The sequence below is a fragment of the Accipiter gentilis genome, chromosome 1, assembly GCF_929443795.1.
Source record: "Accipiter gentilis chromosome 1, bAccGen1.1, whole genome shotgun sequence".
Classification (NCBI taxonomy): domain Eukaryota; kingdom Metazoa; phylum Chordata; class Aves; order Accipitriformes; family Accipitridae; genus Astur; species Astur gentilis.
This window is the reverse complement of record NC_064880.1, coordinates 37,704,967-37,723,617: the sequence shown is the minus strand read 5'-3', so window position 1 is coordinate 37,723,617 and position 18,651 is coordinate 37,704,967. Positions and strand designations below refer to the sequence as shown.

General features: G+C 55.5%; 1 protein-coding gene across 6 annotated transcripts in view; it reads right to left on the bottom strand.

The window, feature by feature from the left end:
- Positions 1 to 7,849: 7,849 nt before the first annotated feature.
- Positions 7,850 to 18,651, bottom strand: part of TNS1 (tensin 1) — a 52,358-nt gene continuing 41,556 nt past the window's right edge. For all 6 annotated transcript variants that reach the window (XM_049801056.1, XM_049801064.1, XM_049801075.1 and 3 more), the window contains 11 exons: positions 17,109 to 17,283; positions 15,554 to 16,422; positions 14,085 to 14,171; positions 13,290 to 13,421; positions 12,769 to 12,861; positions 12,134 to 12,211; positions 11,960 to 12,031; positions 11,714 to 11,882; positions 11,398 to 11,466; positions 11,014 to 11,046; positions 7,850 to 9,965 (listed from right to left, as the gene is read on the bottom strand). In XM_049801056.1, the coding sequence (XP_049657013.1) occupies positions 9,821 to 9,965; positions 11,014 to 11,046; positions 11,398 to 11,466; positions 11,714 to 11,882; positions 11,960 to 12,031; positions 12,134 to 12,211; positions 12,769 to 12,861; positions 13,290 to 13,421; positions 14,085 to 14,171; positions 15,554 to 16,422; positions 17,109 to 17,283 (1,922 nt within the window). In that variant the 3' untranslated portion in view covers positions 7,850 to 9,820. The remainder of the gene's footprint in view (positions 9,966 to 11,013; positions 11,047 to 11,397; positions 11,467 to 11,713; positions 11,883 to 11,959; positions 12,032 to 12,133; positions 12,212 to 12,768; positions 12,862 to 13,289; positions 13,422 to 14,084; positions 14,172 to 15,553; positions 16,423 to 17,108; positions 17,284 to 18,651) is intronic.

Here is an 18,651-nt window from a genome sequence, read left to right as displayed (position 1 = left end):
AGACAGCAAAGACAATGAGGTGCTTTAGCAATAATCCGGTCTTCTCCTCGCCTCCCCAGCCCTCTTGAGTGACTGCAGTGCATCCCAGCGGAGCTCAGCTACACCAGAGCCGAGGTCACTGCTGCACTCTGCTTTGATTGAACGCAACCTCCCCTCCCACATGCTGTTTTCATTAGAGCCCAGTTCTTCTGGCAAGGGCGCTGTGCGCAGTCACGAGAAGCTGTTCACTGGTGGCTTGTTTTATCCAGTTGTTGGAGGCTTAAAACAATGAGCTTGCAAATATTTCATTCCTCCCCTGCGCTTTTCCTTTCTTTCTTTCATTCTTTTTCCTTTTTTTTTGAGGAGAGAGGGGGGAGGTACATAGCGTCTAGCACTGGAGCTTGGGGTTAGGAGGGATGAAAGAAAAGAGATCAGAAGGGTATTTCTGTCCTGTTGTGAATACACACGCATGTGAGCATACTTGTACGTGTCTCACACCTGCCCTCTCAGAGGACTCTCCCAGCTGTCTGGCACCATTACAAACTGCACATGTATGTTGTCCTGACTTAGGCAGGAAAGCTCAGAGCAGGACCCCTATCACCACCACCAGAATGATGCCACATGCTAAGACCACACAGCTGTCGCAGTGCCACTAGGACAGAGACACATTTCTCTGTGCCTTCAGTCTGGCAGGCAGAGACGTGGAGAGGAGGAAGCCTGGAGTCCAAAAGGATAAGCCCCATTTTGGGGCCAAACACTCTCTTCCCTGCCAACGACTGGGAATTTCTGCTGGGACCAGTTGCCATCAAGACATATTGATACCCTGAGCCCGAGGTGACATGTGGGGAAGGTTTGGTTTTGACTGGAGATGAACTGCATGTTTGTTTCTGCCAGGCACTGCCTGAGCCCCATGTAGGGATGAGCGATGCAAGCAATGGGACAGTGCAAATTTGGGGTGGCAGGCAAGAGGTAGGAGAGTGTGAATCACCCTGAGACCATCAAGACATGAGGAGCCAGAGGACAGTTCCACTCAGATTATCCCACCAGAAGGACAAGTGGGTACAGCCAGCTGGAGGCCATCGGTGTTTCAGTTTCAGGCAGACACAAGGCAGAGCATGAATGAGGTGGGAAATGAAGAACCACTGAGCATGTTAGAAGAACCTCCTTGCCCTGGGCTGGGGCAAAGAGATGCTGAAAAAGGTGCTTCACATCCCTTCTCTAACTCACTTTGCTTCCTTTCACCTGGCTGTAGCATGCTGGGACAGTCTGGACCCTTACTTGTCACTACATCATGCCTGCCTAAAACTGCTGGCATAAGAGGCATCCAAGGAAGGACAGTGACATGGTGAGCACCAACTGACCAGGGAGAAGAGACCTGGTTAATGCTGCTTTTACTTGCCTGAGCTTTAGAATTAGGCTGCCTGCCTGATTTGCTTGGACTACACGGTCCGATGGGAGCCAAGGCTGCATGGTACTGCCATGAGGGTGGAAAGAGTCACTGGCACTGAAGGCCAGCACAGGGGCATCTTTGGGCTGTGCTCATCTGAAAGACAGGCAGGGTCTCGCAGAGGCTGTGCAGACCATACAAGTCTAGGACTGGGAGTGCTCTGCACCCAGCTCAGGGTGCCCCTACTGCACCCCAGTCCTGCAGCCACCCAGCTCCTTTATCTCAGGGATGTACAAACCAAACTGCATCTGAGCTTGTCCGTCCACCGCAGAGCAGCGGGAGCACAACTCAGAGGTGTGCTGCAGGAGAGCACCCACAGGAGAAGCTGGCTGCATGCAAGGAGACATCGCCTCCTGCCCAGCCTGCTTTGGGCATGCGTCACTCCAAAGCCTCCATCACTTGGAGACACATCCCTGTAGATGGAGCCAGAACCTCACAAGGCAGAAGGACGGCCCAGTCCTACCCATCACCCTTCTCTGAGGGACAGACCAGACCCCCTACAGATCACTCTGCTCTGAAGAGGGACTAGCCCAGCCCCTCTCCTCCCTGCCCTCAAACACCTCCAAGGTTTTGACTCCACTCCCTTCCCAGGTAAACTGTTCCAGAGTGTCACGTTGTCCCTCTTTGTTCAATATTTAACCCAAATCTCTTTCTGTTGCCTTTTCCTGACCACCATGGCCATGGAGAGTCGGTAACTCCTGCACCACAGGCTGCATGTTGATGCCCCTCTCCAAGCAGTAACATCCCCCTGGGATGATAATGAAGACCTTGGAGCCATTTCTGGGATGGCTTTTCTCACCGCCAGCCCTATGATGGACTTCGTCAGGGCCTGGTGGGTTGGATGGCGGCACTCACACACTGTGTCCCCTACAACTGCCTTGATCCCCTCCCACGGAAAGGCTGAGTGTCTGGCCCAGGCAACAGAGAAAGCTCCAAGTGGGCTGCTGGGATGACGGAAGCTGGCTGACCCCTCTCTTTTATCTCTAAAGCTCCTGGTTCGGTGCTGCTCAGCCCCAGTCTGTGTGTCGATAGGAGCCCCAGGCACTTGGGCAAGGGGCCCTTGCCCCTCCACTAATGGGTTGGGGTGTCACCGTTGCATGCAGTGGCCAAGCAGCTCAGGGATGCAGTAAGTCAGCAGCAGCATCCTGGACACTACAGCAGGGTTTGCAGCCTGCAGGGAGGCACTGCCATTCCCACATGCGCAGCCCCCCCAGGCGAGCTCGTGTGTGTGCCCACGTTCATCTGTATGTGGTGTGTTGCACAGGGGTGCATGCGTGTGTGGCAGGCAGCACTCTGCCCAGCACACCCACCTCCCTGGAGAGGAGCATCGCTCAAACCTTCTAGCGTGTTTGAGTGACTTCAACACCCAGAGACTGTTTTTCACTTCAGGTCCCAGTCTATCCTGCCCACAACACTGTGGAGCCTGAATTGGTCTGGGAAAGGGGACACTGGTGTTTGGCAGGCACCATTGTGGCATTCGTCAGGCCCAGCTCCACCTGGACGAGTCCCTCCCTTGTGTGGTGACAGGCTGAAGGCAGGTTCCGACCGGAAGTGAGGACAGGGCTGGGGGGGTTGACAAAGGTGGTTGCAGCAGGACAGGGGACAGGGACACTGCTGAATAGGGTGCAGACGTGACCACAGGTCACCCCAGCCCCAGGGTGGCTTTTGCCCACATCAGGTCTGCTCCACCCTTCCCACCCTGGGTAAGCTGGATGGCTCCTGGCCTTTGCCCAGACATGATGCTTGGGAAAAGCCAGGTTGTGTCACGCTTTCTGCCCTTTGGGCACATTTCTGAGGGGGGGCTAGCACTGCTGAGAAGCCTGGGAAAGAGTAAAAGCAAAGGAAGAAGAAGCTGCCCCATCCCCACCACCATGATCCCAGTTTCGCTCCAGATCTGCGGGTTGTTTCTAGCTAAGTCAACAGAAAATGAGGGGGGGGGCAACAGAACCACCTCCAGGGTTTCTTCCCAGAAGCGCTCTTCCTTGCTGGGGCTCCCCCCTGGACTCAGGCTTTCCAGCTAGCTTTTATCTGCCAACAGCACCCCACAACCCGATAAGCCCATGGGTCCCAGGGCCTGGGCTTTAAATTCTGTTAAATAAAGCTTGCTCCAAGTCTGACCACATTTGCAAGGGAGTCAGCTTAATAATTGCCCTCGGTGCAGGCTTGGTGCCCCAATCCGGGGTTTCCTGACTGTCCGACAGCATGCCCACCCTATTCTTCTGGAGCAGGAGGCAGAGAGGAGTAAGAAACTTTGCTGCCTTTCATAGCCCCACAAGACTCTGGGTGGCCCAGAGTCTCCAGAGCAGGGGCTCAAACTAGAAAAAAATCCTGGTTTGGGAACCTGAAGGTGGGGACTCGATAGGCACAGGGAGATGCAATGGGGGCAAGGTTTCCTGGCATGGTGCTGGTGGGACCTGCCTTTCCTGATGGTCACACCAGGGCCACCAGCCTGGCCCAGAGACAGCAGCAAGCTGCAAAGAGGGAGACCCTGAAAAGCCTGCGTTGTGAGAGCCAGTGAGGGGAAGTGGGTGGCAGATAAGAACATGTCGAGGAAAAACACAAACCAGAAGCTCCCGAGGAATTTTGGAAAGGAAATGGGGAATTAACTGCAGAAAAGGGGCGGGGGTACAGGGGGACGGGGGACGGGGATGGACGGCAGTTTATGGCTTGCAACAAATAGTCTGTCCGTGCCACCTCGCCAGGCACTGGCCACCTCTCCATCCTGCCCGAGGGACACCCAGCAGCGGCCATCCCAGCCGCGCAGGAGCACCAGGAATGGGCAGGCGGCTGGTGCTGGCTCCTGGGGGGTCCATTCCAGCAGGAATCAAGGAAGAAACAAAACCAAGAGAAGCTGGCAAGAAAATACCATTGCCGCTGTGTCAGATAGGGAAAGGAGACTGCAGGTCCTGTCTTGCCGGCAGGTAGACGGGGGACAGCTGAGGCCAAGGCTGACAGACGCGAGGTCCCTCCCGAGGTCCCGTGGTGCAGCCTGGCTCCGGGGCACGTCACTTGGGTGCCCACCCACAGCCCCACATCTATTTCTGGGGGGCCAGAAACCATCCCATCTCCTCCCCGTTCTTTTTTTACCCCCCCTTGCCTTTGCCTCCCAGCACAAGCCCCACAGCATGGGGTCCCCATGCAAGCAGCCCCCTCAATCCGCCCCTCACCCTGCAGCTATTTTAGAGAAAGGCAGGAGGTATTTTTAGTGCTGCCGGCTCCCAGGAGAAGCTCCGAGCCTCTGAGCTGCAGCAGCGCTGGCGCCAGAGAAACTGCCGCTGCTCTGGCTGATATTTCTTGTATAATTAAACTCAATCCATCCCGGGGGCCTGGTCTTGGCCACCAACTCAGCGAGGAGGGGAAGGAGCGGAGCCAGAGAGCCGGGGGCTGAGGGCTCTGACGGATGCTGGGAATTGCTCTGCGAACACTGGAAAAGCCAGGCCTGAGACTTTGGGGAAAGTTTTGCCAGGCACAGGGGAGCAGGATGGCTCCAAAAGTGGCAGGGAGCGGGATTTAATGGGAGCAGAGCCCAAACCACCACCTCAGCAAAGGCAAAAGACCCCATAGCAGCATCATACCATCCCACTCCCCTGCGGGAGATCGACTCAAAGGGGATGTCCGAGGATGGACAGACAGCACCTAAAGGCAACCTGGGAGAAAGCAGCGGGACTTGAAGAGCACCCAGTGCCTGCGGAGCAAGCCGGAGAGATCCCTCCTGGTAAACAAAAGCCCAGGCTGGAGCTGGAGCCATGTCGGAAGTTTGGGGGCTGCCTGGTTAGCGAGCATCTGGTGAACACAAGCTGCGGCTGGAGGCTGACAAGCAGCAGCACAACCCCTCCTTCCCACACCCACCGCCCAGCATCTGTCTGGGGGCCCCAATCTGCCATCGAGGAACAGGGGGAACGACAGCCCGGAGAAAACACAGCACCCGCCGGCTTTTAGGTTTGGGGTTTTTTTCCCTGTGCAAAAAGAACAGAGCATTTATTCCTGCGCTCCCTTAAATTTCAAGATACATTTCCAGCGATCCAGACACCAAGCTGGCATTCCAAGCAACAGTATATTTTATATAACTGATTTTTTTTGTTTTTACCACTTTATAAAGCCATACAATGAACTGCAAAGAATCCGACATCTGTACAATGGGAAGACAACAGCGGAGTCACATTCACACACGGACATGGTGCGACCAAAGTCATCCTTACACACGCGACAACATTATGGGCACAAAGATACAAAATATAACGTATTTTTTTTTCCATCTATATAAATACACAGAAATGGGCGAGTCTAAAAGTTTGAAACTGTTCATTAACACTGATTAGTAAATAAATCTGTAACGTTCCCAAAGTAACAAAGACAACAACAACAACAAAAAAAAAACAACCACACATAACACAGCGGCACAAGATCCGCCAACAGAAACGTCAGGTTGCTTCCTTTTTTTTTTTCCCCCTTTTTAAGGAAAAGAAAAAAAAATTAGTAACCCCAAACCAACCTCGTAATTTGCAAAACAAACGAACAAAATGAAACAAGCCCCTGCGGGCTCCTTTGCTGTCTGATTCTCCTGCCTGCTCCAACGGGAAGGGTTGCCTTTTGTTGATGCTGCTGTCTGGGGTTTTTGGGGCAACTGGTTTCTTTACCTGCCCGACCTGCTGGGTGGGGATTTACTCTGCACTTCGGTTCAGGCGGTTGAGCTCTCTGGAAAATCAATGCCCAGAGGCTGGGTTGGGTTTTTCTCCCTACCTGGTTTGTTTTCCATGTGTGGTTTGACCAGGGGGCAGCCAGCAAATGCTGCATCCAGAGCAACCCCAAACTTTGCTCAATTTATCTGCTTAAACCCATGAGCCCCCCATCTCCACTGACAATGAGGGGCTGGCAAAGACCATGAGATGGGTGCATCCCATCAGCAGATGATGACATGGATCATCCCCCAGAACAGCTCCCGGAGCAGGGCAGAGCCAGAGCCAGCCCCGCTGAACAGGAACCCCACATTTCACACATTGCAGGAGCTACCGTTTGGGACAGGCAGCAATCGACCCCCCTGGGTAGCATTTTCCAACAGACAGCAACTTTGACAGCAAAGGGAGGACAAGTGGGAAAGGGCTTCTCTGAAAAACAAACTGACACAAATAGGGCACATACAATAAATTTACACACGCAAAAAAAAAAAAATATATATATATATGTGGGCAAAAGTGCGTTTTTAAGGATATCTTTGGCAAGAATATATGCAGTTCTTTGTGCAGGAAGGAGGGATGTGTTTGTGTGTGTGTGCGTGAGCGAGAGAGAGATACCATCCGGCTGCTGACAACGGCAGTGTGATTACAACGAAACATATGCTGGGCTTAACTCGCACAAGCTTGAATCTCAAATACCATGACTGCATTTAAAAACCAAAGAAAAAAATACAGTCTTTTTCTGTCCCTTTTGTAAGGAAAAAATATCAACACTAGGTCCCCGCCAGCCCTGGGACCTGGGCGATCCTCAACACTGGCTGACTGTCTCTCCTGGGGACAGATAGGGTAGTTCCACCTAAAAAATGTAACTTAAAAAAGGAGATAAAAGGAAAAAAAAAAAAAAGTGCCTTTAAAGGGAGCCGACAAACACCCGGCTACATCATTCGAAGGTGATTAGCTATGTGTTAAAAAATAACATAATCATCAGACGATTTTGTTAGTGTTAGAGATTTGGATATGGTCTACATCTTCAGCTAGTGGGTTAGTGGGGAAGCCATGAGCAGCTCAGGGCCCGAAGCAGGTGTGATGCTATCGGCAGGTATCTGCTAGGGTTGGCTTCTACTCTACATCTCTGGGGTGCTTAGATCTGCTTTGTTTGTATGGGAAGAAAAAAAGGAATAGGAGTTTCAAGCACCGGTTTCTGAGGCAGCAGATTAAAATAAAATTACATTATTATCATCTCTTTTCTTAGCAGTGAGAAAACCAAGTCTGAAAAATAGAGGCTTTCAAAAATATATCTTTATCTATCTATAAACACAGTGTTTTCTCTAACCGGTGAACGGCAGGGTGAGGAGATTACGTGTGAGATCATCTCTCATCTCGCTTGAATTTCGCAGAAGGAGGGAATCGCTTTTTGGAAACATCAAAAATGAAAAGGTCTCCGCATCCGTGGCCAGGGAGCCGGGGAGGGGGAAATCCCCCCCGGAGCCCCCAGTCTTGCCACCATCTCGCAACCAGCTCCTCGCTACGCATCCTTTCACACTCGCTTCAGTACATCAGTACAGCCTCCGGCCGTGCCAGCCCCCTCCGGGCACCCACGTCGCTCGCTCCCCCACGCACACGCACACACGCACACGCACACCGGTCACACGCACACCGCCCTGACACGGGGGGGGGGCCCCCGCGCCTCTTCCCCCATCCATATTTTTCCTTGCTCTGGATTTTCTTTTAACGTGCAGGTGTTTCCCTGGGGCAGGGGAAGGGGGGGGGGGAGGGGGCAGATATAATGGGGGAGATACGGTGCACAGAAAGCAATATGGCAAAAATAAATATTTTCCGAGTGTAAATTTAACCTTTTTTTCCTCCTTAAAATTTCGTTAGCTTACAGTATTTCGTCAGTGTAGCTCATATATATATTATAGCTATCAAGGCAAGGGCAGTCCAAGGGAGACAAGCTCTCCAGGGGGGCTGCAGTGCTATGTTTCTAATTTTCACCCCCAACAGGCTAACTGGGCCACTTTGCACTGAAAACTTCTCCCAAAAAGCTCTCGGGGGGGGCGGGGGGGATGTTTGCAGCAGAGGGCTCAGCAATGACCCCATGGCTCCAGCCAGACCGTTCCTCCTGCCCCAAACCTGCACATGTGACTGAAGCATCCTCTGCACCCTCCCCAGCACTGCCAGGCTGGGACCTCTGCCTGCTGCCCCCCGACCACGATCCACCCTCCACAGCAGCACAGGGGCCCTTCACGCCTCTCACCCCCTGGCTGGCCCTGCTCACCTCCCAAAGCAAAGGGAAAAGCCGACGGCACTGAAGACACTGGAAAACTACAGTGCATTTGGGGGCATGAGCCTCCAGCCAGCTGGTTTTGGGGGCAGGCACATGCTGAGCAGGGTGGCTCTCAGCGGACCTGTTACCTCCCCACTGAGCCAAAGCTGCCCAGCGACTGCAGGTCCTTTCCTTTTTTATTTTCTTTTTTCTTTAATTTTCTTCCTTCTTTTTCTTTTTTTTTAACGTGGCCTCCAAAATAAAAGGAGAAAAAAGCGCCTGAGTTACTTGTAGTCATTCGCCTTTCGTGCAACTTGAACGTCCATGCAATTCAAAAACCGCTTGCGCGTCTCCAAAGAGCGGGATAGGGGTAGCCACGGGTCCACTGCTTCGCACAGGGAACCCACCTGTGCTAGCATCCGCTATTATTATAATTATTATTATTATTACAATGTTTTTCTTTCTGTTTTGTTTTTTTGTGTTAGGAGAACATGTGACAGGCTGCAGGAGAAAACTGCCAAAGAGGACTAGTGACGGGAGGGAAAAGGAGAAGACGGGAGAGGAGGCCACTTTCTGCATCCTCTGGGGAGGCTCCTGGGGAGCATCTGCCTTCCCCAGGCATGGGGCGGCAGGAGCGCCCCCACACCTCCTTGCAGGCTGGGGAGCCCAAGCACCACCAGGGAGGTGGGGAAATGCCGTCAACCCCCTCTCCAGGTGGACTCACAGCGGCTCACCTGTGACCGGTGCTGGGCTCTAGGTCAGCAACAGAGGTCAGCCCATGACCCAGCTCCCCAGGGACGGGAAGGTTCAGGACCAAACTCCCCTGTGCCCCCAGAAAGTTGCCAGGTGGCCAGCAGGTTTCAGGAGAAGCGTGGGGGCCGGTAAGGACCCTCTGCTGCAGCCAGGCAAAGGAAGGTTTCTGAGGGCAACTCCTCCGGTGTCCCACAGACCCAGCCTACGTCGATACTTCCTACGGGTGGTTTCAAACACACAGCAGATGTTTGCCAATGGAGCTGCTGGGATGGAGCTTCTTCCATGGGTTTTGCCCGTTGTCTCTTTTTTTTCCAGATGGAAAACACCAGTCATGGTCCCGCATTCGGTCCTGAGTGGACATCACCGCTCCGGACCGTGATGTTGAAAGCTGGGAATACGCCTCTCACTGCCGCCTTCACTTTGGTCACCTTCCCTGCGATGGGACATGCATCCTGTCTGGCGTGACTTTGTAGCTCTTTTATGTAGGTGCGTGCTTTTGGTTCCTTTATGTGTGTGTTTGGCTTGTGTTGAGTTTTTAAGGGTTTTGTTGGGGTTTTTTTGTTGTTTGCTGTTTTCCTCCAAAATTCCAACCCTTTCCCCCCGCGATTCACTTCCCTCTCCCACAATGCACTTCCTCGCACTCCTTCTCGGATCAGCTCCAAGTCCTTCTCCAAAATTCAAGAATCACCCGCAAGCGCCAGCTCATCTTTTCTGGCCAGAGCCAAGCATGACCCTGGAGACAAAGTTGACGATGGCTGCAGCTGGCTGGTCCGGGTCCAGCTCGGCAAAGAGGTGGCAGATGTTGTCTGTGGTGCTCCCTTGCTTCCTGGCCACGAAGCCGAAGAGCCTGAGTGGGGAGAAGGCAAGAGGCTCAGTGAGGTTTGCCAGCATTTCTCACCCAAGGAACAGCACCACCCTCTTCCAGCATGGTCTTGTTCACCTTCCCCTCTTTAGCAGCCACCTCGCACAACACAGAGGGAGACATCCCAAACCAACCTGCATGAAGACCCATCTACTCTTCCCATTGCTGCAGTTTCTTTGAAGGCCACCACTGCATTTCCATCATCTCTTGGCCAAACCACCTTGGTTCTGACCATCCCTGCCACCCTCCCCTTGAGCGTCCCCCAGAAGGGACCTTCCAGATGATCACAGCATTGCCTTCATTTGGGTCATGACCCTTGAAACCCCAGAGGTGATGGGCTGGCTATTGGGGTAGACCCTGTATAAGAGGAAGGCCATGTGGGGACACAGGGAGCTGGGTGAGACCATGTGGTTATTTCTGTCTGTCTCTCCCCTGATGAATAAAATGTCCCTTTTTTTTTTAATTATAATGTGCAAACTCAAGTTATAAATACGGGGAACAGAATGTGAGACAGGCCCAGGCCGTGGCATTTCTAATTGGGGAGGGGAAATATCCCAGCAGCTGGGCATCCTAATAAAAACCCCTTCGCTAACATGATGGCTAAAATTAGTGGGAATTGGCCCCTGGAGCTGGGCTCAGGCAGTGTCTCTGTGCTCCCGTGGGTCAGGACAGGGAGGACAGGAGGAAAGGGAAGAGCTGGCTGGTGGCTCACGTGCCATCAGCATAACCCCCAGCTCTGCTCCATGAGCTGGCTCCCACTGACTCCACTGGGAGAGTTTCCAGTAAGGCCAGTTCAGCAAGGGCTGTGCCTGCTCTGACCAGGAATTTGGGGCTGAAAGATGCTTCCTGAGTCTCCAAGACCACAGTCTCATGCTTCAGTGAAACGTTCGCGCAGCGAGGAGCTGAGCCCATCTCACACATGGCCAAGAGGCTGCCCTGCATGGGGCATCTCCCAGCCAATGCTCAAACACAAGCACAAGCCACCCCAACAGCGGCTGGGAGGAATCGGCTGGGAAGCACAGAAAGTACTTACTTGGCTGGGCCGCTGCCATCAGTTTTAGTCCACCTGCAAGGAGAAGAGGAGGTGTGAGGAATGGTGCCTCCTGCACCCCACAGAGAAACAGGGTCATGATGGGGGCCACCACACCAATGCTGGAGGGCCAGCCTGGCTTTGCACAGGCTTGGCTCTATGGAAAAAACCTGATGCACCTTTCTCCTAGCACAAAGATGTTTGGAGACACCAAGAAGTCACCAGGAGAAACTGGTGTTGCCCCACAGTATCCAAGGTGACCTTCCCTCCCTGCCTTCCTCAGGAGCAAGGAGGACAGAGCAAGAAGACCCTGCTCCAAGCAGCCGAGGAGCCTAGGGGAGGGAAAGGGGCAGGGGACATGTGCTCCCCTCAGGTTAGGGCACTCACTTTCGTTCCTGGGGGTCCAGGTCACAGAAGGTGACAGTGTTGAGGGGGTAGTGTCGTCGGAAGAACAATCTGAAACACAAAGCAGGGAGCGTCAGGGCCAGGGAGCCCCCGCCTCTCCCCCATCACAGCCCAGCCCCACCAGCACAGGGAACACTCCCATAGGACTCCCCTAGGATGCTCCAGGAGTCAACGAGAAAGCCCAGCCCCGCCCATGGCCAGGTTCATGCCACACCAGGGACATCCTTCATCAACACCCTCCCTGGATCACAGCCCCATTGGCTGGGGGACCCAGGATTGTGGCCATGAGGGCTCTTACTTCCTCTGGTTGTCGGTTAAGGTGATGCCTTGTGCAGAGACTTTGAAGTGGACAATGGTAGCAGTGGGTGTGGGGTCAGCCACCAGCGTCTCGGCGACAGCCTTTGCGATGGCCTGGGGGCCCGTCAGTGACTCCATCTCCACCGAATTGATGAAGAGGACGTTGCACGCTAGAAAGGGAGACAGCAGGCATGGGATCAACCACTGCTCTGAGCGACATTCACCCTACAACAGCCCGTCTACTCACCCGCACCCTGTTTGAGGAGGTCCGTGGCCGAGTTGGTGGCTGACACAGTGTCTTTCTTTTCCTCCATGGGATCTAGAAGACATGGGATGGTTACTGCTGCTCCCTGCTTAGAAACCTAACCCATCCCCACAGGCTGTGGGGATGGATGCAATCCCTTCTGGTCCTGGCTCTTACCTCGGTCAGGAATGACCAGCTTGCAGGGCAGGGCCAAAGGCATGATGGAGTGCTGGTACACCAGAGCCGAGAGACAGCCTGGGGAGAGAGGGGAGATGGTCAGCGCAGGGCTGAGGACATGGGTTTCCCCAGTGTTAGGTCATTGTTGCTCTGGGAGGATGGGAACAGGCTCTTTGGTGGGTTTCTTCACTGTGGTCCTAACGACACATGTGGCAATTCCTCTCACTGAAACCACCATGCTCACGGAGGGCTCAGGGAGGGGACAGAGGTGCCAGGGCCACCCAAGGAACAACAAATGGGGCAGAGGTCCTCATGCAGCATGTCCAAGCGCATTAGCCATGGGATAAACGGAACAAGGGGAGACCCCGCCCTCCACCCTGTCCAGCAGCATCATTTGTCTTACACGTGTGCAAAAAGGTACATACCTGTGCATATAGGCATATTCATGTGCACTCATGAGTGTGCACGACCCCAGAGGCTCCAAATGCCCACAGGACTCGGTTACGTAGGGACAAGAGGCAGTAACAGAGGCAGGGGCTGTCCCAGATACCTGACAGCTCTGCTCTGATAGTCCAGCAAAGGCAAGGCTCTCCCAACCCAACCCCGCATGTGGGAAGCACACTTGGAGCACTCACCAAAATTGGGCTCGTTGGGGCATCCTTTTAGTTTCACACCCCGCGGGCTGGTCTCAATGAGGAAGTGCCTCACCAGCTCGTTGGTGATGTCTCCTGGGAAGAGATGGGATGTTCTCACACCAGTCACCCTCTTCCTCCCTCTACTCTGCAGTCCCACAGGGAAACCAGTGGTCCAGCTCGAGGGAGGGGTCCCTGCCACTCCACACACCTCCTCAAATCTGGCTCTTCACACAGGGTCAACCTGAAGCCAGGTTCCCCCATGGCATCAGTGGGCTGGGGAGGCTGTGCCCCTTTCACCATGCCAGAGCCCAAGATGCAGATACCCCTGAGCCCTCCACAGCTCAGGGCAGAGGGTGTCTGGTGCTTCCCTGTGCCCTGGGACGAGAGGGCTGGAAGGGAGGGATCCTGCCACATCAGCACATACCCAAGGGCATGACTAGTTCAGCAGACCCGGCTGCCCGCTCGCCCCGGCCAAACGATGGAAAGCATCTCAGCGTGGGATGGAGAAGGGCACACAATACCTTTCTTGTTCTGCTGCATGACCGTGGGAGGCGGAGAAGCTACTTTCATGGCAAGGCCGTAGGCTCCCCGGAAGGAGTGGCTGTCTCGGATGATGAAAGCCCCCGGCTCCCTGTCCTTCAGCAGTGCAATGGCTGCAGGAGAGAACGGCAGACCTCAGAGCCAGCATGGCAAGAGCCAATGTGCCATCCAAAACCAGCAGGTGTGGGTCGGGATGGGGCTCCACGGCCTCGCAGCCAGGCACCACAATGTTACCATCCCCCCGGCACATTTGGATGGGGGTCTCAAGTGGGTCTGCGGCCAGGCAGGGACTCATCTTCCCCCTGCCTCCACTGCCCTGGTGTGGGCATCTCAGACCATTCCCACCCAGACCAGCTCTAGAGCAACCAAGCACTGGAGAGCAGGTAGGGACCAGGGACCAAATGCTGGGACCTTGCCGCTGAAGACACCTTGCCCCTTCCTTGTTCTCCCCTCTTAGTTTAGCTGTGTCTCCAAGACTCCTCTGAGCTCTCTCAACTCAAGACCTGAGTGCTTTGCACCCCAAACTGCATAGATCCACTGCATGCTGTGGGGACTGGTGCTCTTCTACCAAGGGGAAGACCACATCATACAAGCCTGCAGCTGAGCTGAGCTGGGCTTCAACCCTGCTCTGCAACGGTCTGAGTATCCACGATCCACCTTCACTCCTAACCCAGCCCCTAAGGGAAATCCTTGCTAATCCCTGTGATCCCAGATACACCCCAACTCCCAACCATGGCTCACTCAGCCACATCCTTTGCCCTGTGCCATCTACCCACCCTGCTCTCTGGAGATCTCTGGTTTGTACCAGTACTTGGAAGTGTCCTGCACAAATTTGACGTTGGCACGAGTCTCGGGGCTGATATCTGCAAGGAAGGAAGGGAAGAAAAGACAAGAAAAAAAGTTAAAAGATGCTGTATCTAAAACTCCACGAGTTTTTAGCAAATCCAGCTAAAGCATTCATACCTCCACCTTCTTTCAGCCCCAGCACATTGCTTTAACCTTAAGCCAAACCCCCATAACGTGGCAGGTTGATCATCACCTGGAGCTTATGGGACTGCCGGGCATCAAAGCTAAATTCAAGCACGAGGGCCCTCAAAGGGCTGTGCATGAGATGAACCTCTTTGCCACACAGCCAGAGACAAAATGGGAATTCATTGTTTAAAAGGGAGCTGGCCAGGTGAACTGAAAGCTGTCAGAGGAAAGAGATATGTCCACAGGGTGGTGGAGAGATCCTCTGACTTCAGAGGACTTTCACTGCTCTCTAATGTTCAAGATTTGGCTTGTCCATCATAAAAATAAATTCCTTCCCTTATCCTTGCTCTGTGTGGAGGAACTGGACAGGACAACCTACTCTGGGAAAAGTAGCCCCAGCCCAACCCTGCCTTTCTCAGTGCCCATCAGTGGCACAGCCCTGATGGGAGCCGGTCCTCTGGCCATGAAGCTGACACTTTGCTCAGGCAACGTTTCCAACCACCTGCTTTCCAAAAACAACCGAGCAAACAACCCGGAGGGCGGGATAGCATCTCTGCTGGAGACATCTTATCAGCCCTCTGCAATCTGGTCACCTTCAAAGAGGTGGGGGGCTCGCTCCCCTGCCCAGCCAGCTCACTAATTGTTAAAGGTTTTAATTGCTCATGCTTCCCCACTGGGAAAGGTCCCCAGCCACAGCGAGTCACAGGGCCAGGGCAGGTGCCAGTGTGCCCACAAAGGGCTGCCCACTCAGCAGCGAAACCGGCCCGGCAGCCGGAGCCACTGCTGCCCCACGGCTTTATTCCCCGGGTCCTATCGGCCTAATCTTGACGTCACTGAGGTGTCCCGTAACGGGAGCCAGCAAAGGCGCGAAGGCGTTCCAGGCACAGCGGCACCCGGGGCACAGCGCACCATTTGAAATGAGGAGGCAGCGCTGCAGCAGCGTCCCGGTTGGGTAAAGCCTGCCGGGAACAGGGCCGGGAGGTCAGCGCATCCCCACGGCAGAGAAAAGCCACCTCCGGGCACTTTGATCTCCCCGTACACAATTCTGGGCGCTGTTTACGCCAGCGATGCCGGGTCGGTGCTTTTCCTGTTTGGATTTGCCAGAAAGTGCAGGAAATGGCCCAAGCCCCAGCGGTGCCGCTGGTTTGCGGATGGACAGGAGGGGTAAATCAGGACACAGCTGCAACCCTTTGACCGCCAGCCATTGAGGAGGAGGAGGGGAAAGCCCTGGGCAGGGCAGGGGGACGTGGGGACCTCCAAGGGCATCACTTACCTGGCATGGAGAACTTGGAGAAGTCTGGCAGGGTGTGGGAGAAGGCGACGGCACTTCCACCGCTGGGACTGGACATGCCGCTGGAGAGGGGCGAGGATGCCTTGCCGTTGATGGTGGCATAGTTGGGGAGGCTGTTGGAGCGGTCCCCGGCTGACATCCGACGCTTCTCAGGCAGCGCAGGCTGCGGCGTGGGGCTGCCCTGGCGGTAGGCGGCCGAGTCCGGAGAGGAGGAGTGCGGCGTGCTTGTGCCAGGGTAGTACGCCGGTGAGACGGGGAAGGACGGCGTGGAAGGAGGCTGGTAGCCAGAGGAGCTGCTCTGCCGAGACAGCGTCGGGCGCCTCTCCTCCGGGCTGGGGTAGCCGTACAGGGGGCTGCTGGGGGGGACGGCTGCCGTGGCTTGATGCCTGGCCAGGCTGGGGCTCCCCGGCGTGGCCACCAAGTTGCCATGGGCCATCACAGCATGCCTGCCTAGCCCTGGGCTGCCGGGAGTGCCACTTATGCTGGGGTTGACAGCTCTTCGCCCAAAACCGGGGCTGGGTGGTGTGTTGGTAGCCACTGTCCGGTGCAGGGTGCGGGGGCTCCCCGGCAGGACGTGGACCCCCACCACATTGACCTGTGGCTGCGGCCGAGCTTGGGGGTCTGGCTGGAGGCTGGCTCGGCCATCGGGGTAGTCAGGGCTGGCATACGCTGAGACCGGGACCCCACCTTGGACCATTGTAAAGGAAGATGGAGACGAATTTTGGTAGCTGCTGTGAGCAGAGGGCATCTGTGAGCCAACAGGCGACCGGTAAACAGGCTCGGCCGAGGTGTGGGGAGGCGTAACCGTGCCATGGGGGCTGCCCTCCGATGGGTAGCTGTGGAGGGAGGCCCTGAGGAGAGATGAGGAAAAGGAGGATTCAGCTCCACTGCTCATTCCTGCTGCTGGCTGGCACCCTCCTGTGAGTAGTGCACTGGGAAACTGAGGCACAGTGGCAGCAAGCTGCTCAGTTGTTCAGAAGCAACAGTGGGACAGGTCCTGCTAGCTGCATGAAAGCAACTAGAGGCAGCTTTAGTTCCACCATGCATCCCAGCTTCCTCTCAAAATATGACTTTCAGGGAGACACAGCCTTTTTCAGCTCCTCTCCCAGCAAAACGCCCAATTCATTCCTTCCTGCAAGTCTTGTCAGGCTGGGCTGGTGCAGGACACCTCATGGGCAGGGTGGAGAGAGGACAGGGAGTATGGCTCCGTCACACAACAGGGGACCCATGCTCAGCCTAACCCAGGGTTAGGGTTTAACAGATCCCTCCTCCCGCCCCAGGGGCCGGGTTCCTAGCAAGATGCTGCTGAGGTCCAGTGACCACCATCACCAGTGACCGCCAGGTGACCACCAGTGACCCAGCTTTGTGTCCTCAGGGCAGTGAGCCGTGTGGTTGGTTGTGAACCCCCAAATCCTGCATGGGGAGACAGGGGTCCTTGCAAAGGCAATTTCAATGTGGGAGCAAGCCTGTGCACCAGGCAGGGTTTGGGTTTGGCCCCAGCCCCACCAGCCCCCAGGACCTGCACCCACTGCCTTACCCATCCACGCTGTGAATGGGGCTGCTGGTGGAGACGGGGCTGGGGGCAGTGAAGGAGTTGGTGAAGGTGCCATTCCTGGCAGGAACCTCCGGGCCTCCAGGCTGGGTGGTGGGTGGGCTCCCTCCCTTGCCCATCGTGGCCGTGCGGGCCACCGACTCGACGTAGCTCCTGGGCTCTGCAGTAAAAGAGAAGGGGAAATGGATGAGCCCACAGCCCGCATGAAAGGGGGCCATGCCTGTCCCAGCATTCCCATTTCAGCCACTGAAGGTGCTTGAGCTGAGCTCCTCCAGCTGCACATTTGTCCTGTCCCTCTTCCCCCAGGGTCTGTGAAAAAACACGTCTGGGTCATCTGGGTCTTTAGGTTGCTCCCAGGGATGCTGAAGACCCCAGCCAGGGCACAGAGAGGAGGGTCGTGCCCACCCCTTTCCCTGAGGGGACCAGAGCACTCGGACCACGGTCCCTTCCCATGCCACAGCCCCTCCACCCTGCTCTGAGTCAGCGTCCCTCTCTGCCCAGGATGCCACACAGCACACGTTGTGCTCCCTGCTCATCTCCAGCCCCTAAAAATAGAGCTGGTGACTCTGCCCAGCCTGCGATGACTCACGCGGGACTGATGACGATGCCCTGCAGTCCCTGCCCTGCACAGCCCACCTCTGCCAGCCATCTCCAGCAGCAGACCAGAGAGCAGCTCCAGCTATTTCCACTGCAGCATCCAACATTCTCACTCCCAACCCGCCTTGAAACCAGAGCCCACGAGCACGACCAAGAAAAGCAATTTTCCTTTGGAGCCGCCGAGCTGTCCCGTGCCAGGAGCAGCGGGCTGGGCTGGCCGTCACCAGCCACAGCAGCCACCAGACCCAGCCCTCCCTCCTCCCTTCCCCCCCCCCCCCCACCTCCTGCTCCATCCAGGCTGGTCCCCATCCTTACAATAGCCCCCGCAGCCCCCAGCCCCCCCCCAAAAGCCACAATGGAGGAAGGGGCTGCAGCTTCAGACCCACCCCCCCCCCCCCAGCCACGTCACACCTCGGCTGGCACATGCCACTGACTGCGTCCATGCTGGGGCACGACGCCCTAAGTGAGACCCACTGGCGTCAAACTCTATGGGCCGGGCATCCTTGCAGGTCCCTGGCTCCTGGCTGGCCATGCCCAAGGCACCTCCACAGTAGTAATTAGCATGACAAACATCATTATTATTATTATTATTAGTCATAACAGCCGGGCTCTGGCTAAGCCTGCCAGCAAGCTGGGTCGCTCACAGCCAGCAACCCTAATGCACAGCTCCATGTTCCGTGCCGGACCAGGGGGTTGCAAGGAAAAAGACTGTCATGGGTCACCCTGCTTCCCCCACAGCATCTCTGTGCCCCATCTGCTTGCAGACAGGGGAGGAGGAGTCCGTCCCTTGGGCTGATCTCCGTGCCCAGCCCTGCTCAACCACCCCAAGAAAGATCAGAGCCAAAACCTAGGACCTCAACACAGACTGGGTACCAGCATCTGAGGCAGGACATGTGAGACTGAGTGACAGGGATGAGGCATTGCCCAGGAG